Raw genomic sequence first — 7272 nt, 5'->3', positions numbered from 1 at the left:
CAGTTTCAGGAGGACGTTGCGTTCATCAGATCATTCAGACTCCTTCATGGACCTTCAGAGAGGTGATGTTTCTAAAACAATAAACCAACATCTTCAAATGTTTTATTCTTTAATCCTTCAGAGTCCCTGAACGCACCATCTGGTCCAAATCACAAACCCACTTCAGACGATGCATTAGCAGACGGCCTGGCTGAGCCGGTAAAAACGGACTTCGAAAGGAAGTGTTGGCAAAAAACAACAACAACAGCCACCACCACGTGTCAGTGTTTCCTACTGGTATAAAGTGAACTACATCTACCACACACGAAGAACCTCTGACATCTGACTGGTCTTATAGACAGTTGTATATACTTTGATGAGCTTTAATACTTATATATAATTGTATAGAGTTGTACGTAGCTGGAATTGGAGCTTGGAGGAATTGGACCCTTTGAAGGCATTAGACCCTTTAGGGGGATTGGACCCTTTGTCAGGTCACATGTTGGACACTCGTCCTGTCGGGTTTCTTTTTTCTCGTCTACATCAGATTGAACTGGTCCTAATTATCCGTCTGTTTATTGGTTCTCTGACGCCGACATCTACACAATAAACCTGAGGAGTGTTTGTGTTCATAAGCGACACACGTTCAAGTCCGTCCTGAATGACGCAACACAGCAACAACATCTGTGACTCATTCATCAGAAAGCAGACACTGTGAAAACTGCATCAGATCCAGCCGTGTGTGTGTGTTCATGTGTGTGTGTACGTGTGTGTACATGTGTGTGTGTACATGTGTGTATGAACATGTGTGTGTGTACATGTGTGTGTACATGTGTGTATGAACATATGTGTGTGTGTACACATGTGTGAGTACATGTGTGTATGAACATGTGTGTGTGTGTGTGTACATGTGTGTACATCTGTGTGTGTGTACGTGTGTGTGTACATGTGTATGAACATGTGTGCTTGTACACGTGTTTATGAACATATGTGTATGAAAATGTGTGTGTGTACATGTGTATGTGTGTACGTGTGTATACATGTGTGTATGAACATGTAAGTGTGTACATGTGTGTGTGAACATGTGTGTGTACATGTGTGTGTGAACATGTGTGTGTGAACATGTGTGTGTACATGTGTGTGAACATGTGCTACACACACACTAACCCGTACGCGGTGTGTGTGTTTTGCGGTGGTCCTACCTGTAAAATGTGGCTGCCCAGGTGAGGCTCAAAGATCTCCGAGGCGACGGCGCTGGGGCTCCTCCTCCTCTGGGCGCCGATCGCTAACCACGCACATGCGTAGGAACACACAAGGAGAGAAAGAGCACAGGACAGGACAGAAGAAGACCGGTGAGACTCAGACACATTGATACAAGCAAAGCCTCACGCACACACACACGCCAACACAAACACGTCTGCACACGCTCACACCACGTTTATACAGCCTGGCGTGACGAACACACATGGCACAGGACAAGAGGAACCAGTGAGGTCAGCTCGGCAGAACAGCCAGTCCACAACACAGGAACCGGTAGCATCGCTAGCGCCCCCCAGTGGAAACAACAGGAGCCGTTAGCCTCGTACTAATGAGGCCAAACAGCGCAGAGGAGCTAACGATGCTAACGGAGCAGGGAAACTTTACAGTAGTCAGGAGCATGCACGGTTACAAAAACACCAACTTATGTCCAAGTCAAAGGTGGTTGGACGCAGTATTTTACACATTTGGATTTTACTGCATATTATGACCTTTCACAGTAAAAGCCCTGAACATATTCACTTCACAATCAGAAGAATTACACTTTTATTCACGTCACGTCGAGGGATGTATGCTGATTTTATTTCATTGTAGTGAAACAGATTTTACAATAAAATAATCCAAAGAATTTAATGATACAGTGGTAAAGCAGTAACAGGACAGAAATATAAATATACATATATATATATATATATATATATATATATATATATATATATATATATATATATATGTGTGTGTGTGTGTGTGTGTGTATATATAAAAATATCTTTCAGGATAAATATTCAAAATTCAAGTCAGTTTAAATCAGATATTCCTTTTTTGCAGTGTGTGTGTGTGTGTGTGTGTGTGTATATATATATATACACACACACACACACACACACACACACACACACATATATATATATATATATATATATATATATATATGTATACACTGAACAAAAATATAACCACACCACTTTTGTTTTTGCTCCCATTTTTCATGAGCTGAACTGAAAGATCTAAAACTTTTTCTGTGTACACACAAGGTTTATTTCTCTCAAATATTGTTCACAAATCTGTCTAAATTTGTGTTAGTGAACACTTCTTCTTTGCTGAGATAATCCATCCACTTCACAGGTGTGGCATATCAAGATGCTGATTAGACAGCATGATTTTTGCACAGGTGTGCCTTAGGCTGGCCACAATAAAAAGCCACTCTAAAATGTGCAGTTTTATCACACAGTACAATACCACAGATGTCACAAGTTTTGAGGGAATATGCAATTGGCATGCTGACTTCAGGAATCTCCACCAGAGCTTTTGCCTGTGAATTGAATGTTCATTTCTCTACCATAAGCCATCTCCAAAGCTGTTTCAGAGAATTCATGAAGAAGACTGTGCGAGGAAAATGGTGGTCACACCAAATACTGACTGGTTTTCTGATCCCCCTGGACCACCCAATACAGTAAAACTGCACATTTTAGAGTGGCCTTTTATTGTGGCCAGCCTAAGTTACACCTGTGCAATAATCCTGCTGTCTAATCAGAATCTTGATATACCACACCTGTGAGGTGGATGGATTATCTCAGCAAAGGACAAAGGAGAAGTGCTCACTAACACAGATTTAGACAAATTTCTGAACAATATTTGAGAGAAATAGGCCTTTTGTGTACATAGAAAAAGTTTTAGATCTTTGCGTTCAGCTCATGAAAAATGGGAGCAAAAACAAAAGTCGTGCATTTATATTTTTGTTCAGTGTATACATATATATATATATATATTAAGCCTGTAACAGTACACGTACCGAACCGAACCGTTTTGGTACACACCTGTTCAGTTCAGTACACAGCTGTACTGAAACAGCACAGTATGTTGAGAAAAAGAAAAAGGAATGAAAGACGTCGTTCGATGTGGAACTTTAAATCCGCGCAAGTTTCACACGGACATATTGAAGGAGCGCACATTGACCCGAAATATGAAATAGCAGCTGATATAAGGTTAAAAAAATATATATATATGATGTGAACCTGGAAGGAAGAGACTGCAGACCCTCCACCATCAGTCCAGTCCAGTTTGGATCAGTTCAGGTTCAGGTGAAAGACAACAACGAGGAAAGAGACGTTAATAAGACGGACGTTGTTTGGCCCCTAGGAACTACGGTAGTTCTAAAACACTTACACTAGCTCTGTCTGTCTGTCTGTCTGTCTGTCTGTCTGTCTGTCTGTCACGCACGCTGTATAATAGAGGAATAAATAGAACGTTGAAAGTATGTAAAGTTTCACTTTCGTTTCACGACAGCGTTCGTTACATTAATTATGGACCGCACCCCCAGGTATATAACTGCGTGCCCCCCCTACCCCCCGGCTCTGACGAAAAAAAAAAAAATCCCCCGTGCACACAGGCACACACAAATACACACAGTGTCCTAAACAGTTTGTTCTCTGGCCTAAAATAAATAATTTGGTTCATTGTGTTGTCAGTGTTTCTCTTCAGTTTGTTTAAACAGAATACCAGTTTACCCTCTTGTTAATGTTGTACTTCATGTGGAATTTTTTTGTTATTTTTCTGCAGAATGTGAACTGACAGAACTGTGATTAGATTTTTCTTGTTTGTTCGAAACTCCCTTTCAGGGAAAAGTGTAATACTAATGTTTAAAATACATTTAGTAATATTAATAATTTATTTTATTTTCTATTTGATTTATAGCAGCAGAATTATATTATTCCTGTTTTTCTATATTCTATTGTCTCCAAAAATTGGGGGAAAAATGTTGAAAAAAATTCATAACTGCATTAATAGACATTTTGAGGGGTTTTCTTTGTCCCCGTACCGAAAAAAACGAACTGTGGCTTTGAAAACTGACAACACACTGAACCGAAAATTTTGTGTACCGTTACAGGCCTAAAAATAAATAAATAAATAAATAAATATATATATATATATATATATATATATATATATATATATATATATATATATTATATATATATATACATGGTAGAAAACAGAACAACAGCAGTAAAATAGTAACAAAAACAGTAGGAGATGAGAGCAATATGTGACAGGAAGGAATCAATACTGTAGCAGCAACAAAAGCTAATTCACATTAAATAAGTATAAGTACACAAAATCGTATAAATAGAAGATATATACAGCATATGTAATACAGTAGAGGTAAGGAGGGTTTGGTAAATTAGACAAATATTGTACAATAAAGGGGTTGCAGCTCATGTATATATAAAACAATTCTACATTTTCATCTTTTTTAAATTAATAATTAATAATAAACAGATGCAAATGACATAAAATGAAATTATCATTTATGTATATAAAGTTCATGTCATTGAAAAAAAAAAAAAAATTACATATATATATATATATATATATACATACACACACACACACACACACACACACACACACACATATATATATATATATATATATATATATATATATATATATATATATATATATATATATATATATATATATACGATTTATTTTTTTGTCATTTTTTTTACAAGTAGAAATAGTAGCAGTAGTAGTATTAGGAGTTGTTTTAGTAGTGGTAGTTGTAGTGGTAGTATTAGTATTAAAAGCTGTAGTAGTATCAGAAGTAGTTGTAATAGTAGTAGTAGTAGTAGTAGTAGTAGTAGTAGTGGTATTAGGAGTAGTTGTAGTAGTAGTAGTAGTAATGTTAGGAGTAGTAGTAGTAGTGGTAGTACTTGTAGTGGAAATAGTATTACTAGTAGTAATAGTAGTACTAGTAGTAGTAGTATTAGGAGTTGTAGTAATAGTATTAGGAGTAGTTGTAGTAGTAGTAGTTGTAGAAGTAGTATAAGTAGTAGTAGTAGTAGTAGTAGTGGTAGTAGTGGTGGTGGTAGTAGTAGCATTAGCAGCAGTAGTAGTGTTAGTAGTAGTAATATTAGTAGTAGTAATGGTAGTAGTAGTAGTAGTAGTAGTAGTAGTAGTAGTTGTAGCAGTAGTAGTAGTAGTATTATTAGTAGTATTAGTACATGATAATATTTGGATGAATAAACTACTGTGAATGTGATTAAATGGTGTTTTTCTTTTTCTCTTCATCTGTGTTGTTTTTTTCTGTCTTTCACCGTTCAGTTCATCTCTGGAGGGAAACACCAGAGGAGAGAAAGAAATGGTTTATAGCTTTTTAAAATATCACCCTGAGGGCAAAAGAGAGGGAAAAAAAGAGGAAAACAGAGAGAGAGAAAGGGGGGGGGGGCAAAGAGAGAGAGCACTGCCTCAGGTCAAACTGTCTCACTGTTTTAAAGAAGCAGACAGACAGATGGACAGATGGAGAGATGGACGGACAAACACATAGACTGTCAGACAGACAGACAGATGGACAGACAGACAGATGGACAGACAGACAGATGGACAGACAGACAGATGGACAGACGTTAAACCACCTTTATTTGTTATCTGTTTGGACACATCGTCCACATCCTTAACCATTAAAGACCATCATCATATGTGTGTGTGTGTGTGTGTGTGTGTGACAGTCAGACACACTGAGTTCAAGGACATGTTGGGCTTTGGACATGTCCTTTCCACTCCTCCACTGTCCTAGAGACATGACCCAGCACTGGACGACAATGGGACATCTGAGACTGGTGTCTGCTGGACAGGGTCAGCACCCGTCCATCTGCTCCAATAATAATGGGAATGGGACAGTACAACCAGTCTGGACCTACTGGACAGCACCTACTGGATACTGTCTACTGGACAACACCTACTGGACAATGTTTACTGGACATCACCTACTGGACAATGTCTACTAGACATCACTTAATGGACAACACCTTCTGGACAAACACCTGCTGGACAACGCCTAGTGGACAATGTCTACTGGACAACACCTACTGGACAATGTCTACTAGACATCACTTAATGGACAACACCTTCTGGACAAACACCTGCTGGACAACGCCTAGTGGACAACAGCTACTGGACATAAACCCAGTGTGTCCATCCACTGTCATTGGTCCATGGTTCTGGTTAAAGGTGGACGTGGATGTGGACTCCACTGAGTGTAAAGTTATTTCAGATACGTCCTTTTTTTGGCGGGAAAAAGCCTGTGGACCTGGGAGGAGGAAGAGGGGTGAGATGTGCCAGTGTGTGTGTGTGTGTGTGTGTGTGTGTGTGTGTGGGGGGGGGGGGTTCCACAGAGCCTTCACCCAGGTTTTTGTGCCCTGAGGTAATGTTGTGGTGTGAACAGAACCTGGTCCTGGTCTCCCTGTAGACCTCATTAGACCCAGTTTAAACAGCCACAGTGGGACTCCTGGGGTCGTTCAGCACTAATGGGCCTGGATTAGAGTCAATTAAACATGTAATGAGGAGGAGAGAGGAGGAGGAGGAGGAGGAGGAGAGAGAGGAGGAGGAGGAGGAGAGACAGGAGAAGGAGGAGCGAGGAGGAGAAGAGACAGGAGGAGAGAGAAGAGAGGAGAGAGGAGGAGGAGAGAGAGGAGACAGGAGGAGAGAGAGGAGGAGAGAGGAGACAGGAGGAGAGAGAGGAGGAGGAGGAGAGAGAGAAGGAGGAGAGAGAAAGAGGAGGAGAGAGGAGGAGAGAGAGGAGGAGGAGGAGAGGGAGGAGGAGAGAGAGGAGGAGGAGAAGAGACAGGAGGAGAGAGAAGAGGAGAGAGAGGAGAGAGAGAGGAGGAGGAGAGAGGAGGAGGAGGAGAGAGGAGGAGGAGAGACAGGAGGAGGAGAGGAGGAGGAGGAGAGAGAAAGAGGAGGAGAGAGGAGGAGAGAGAGGGGGAGGAGGAGAGAGGAGGAGGAGGAGGAGAGGGAGGAAGAGAGAGAGGAGGAGGAGGAGAGAGGAGGAGGAGAGGGAGGAGGAGAGAGGAGGAGGAGAGAGAAGGAGGAGGAGGAGAGAGGAGGAGGAGAGAGGAGGAGGAGGAGAGAGGAGGAGGAGAGACAGGAGGAGAGAGAGGAGGAGGAGAGAGAAAGAGGAGGAGAGAGGAGGAGAGAGAGGGGGAGGAGGAGAGAGGAGGAGGAGGAGGAGGAGAGGGAGGAAGAGAGAGAGGA

The 7272-nt window shown here is 41.0% G+C and overlaps 1 protein-coding gene across 1 annotated transcript in view; it reads right to left on the bottom strand.

Moving 5' to 3' along the window:
- Window positions 1-554: 554 nt before the first annotated feature.
- Window positions 555-7272, bottom strand: part of LOC115413915 (neuronal PAS domain-containing protein 3-like) — a 212861-nt gene continuing 206143 nt past the window's right edge. The window contains exons 4-5 of the mRNA XM_030127058.1: window positions 1182-1264; window positions 555-578 (exon numbers count right to left, since the gene is read on the bottom strand). Coding sequence (XP_029982918.1) covers window positions 555-578; window positions 1182-1264 — 107 coding nt within the window. The remainder of the gene's footprint in view (window positions 579-1181; window positions 1265-7272) is intronic.

The sequence above is a fragment of the Sphaeramia orbicularis genome, chromosome 22 (genome assembly GCF_902148855.1).
Source record: "Sphaeramia orbicularis chromosome 22, fSphaOr1.1, whole genome shotgun sequence".
NCBI lineage: Eukaryota > Metazoa > Chordata > Actinopteri > Kurtiformes > Apogonidae > Sphaeramia > Sphaeramia orbicularis.
Note: the sequence above shows the minus strand (reverse complement) of the source record. Positions and strands in the feature narration are given on the sequence as shown.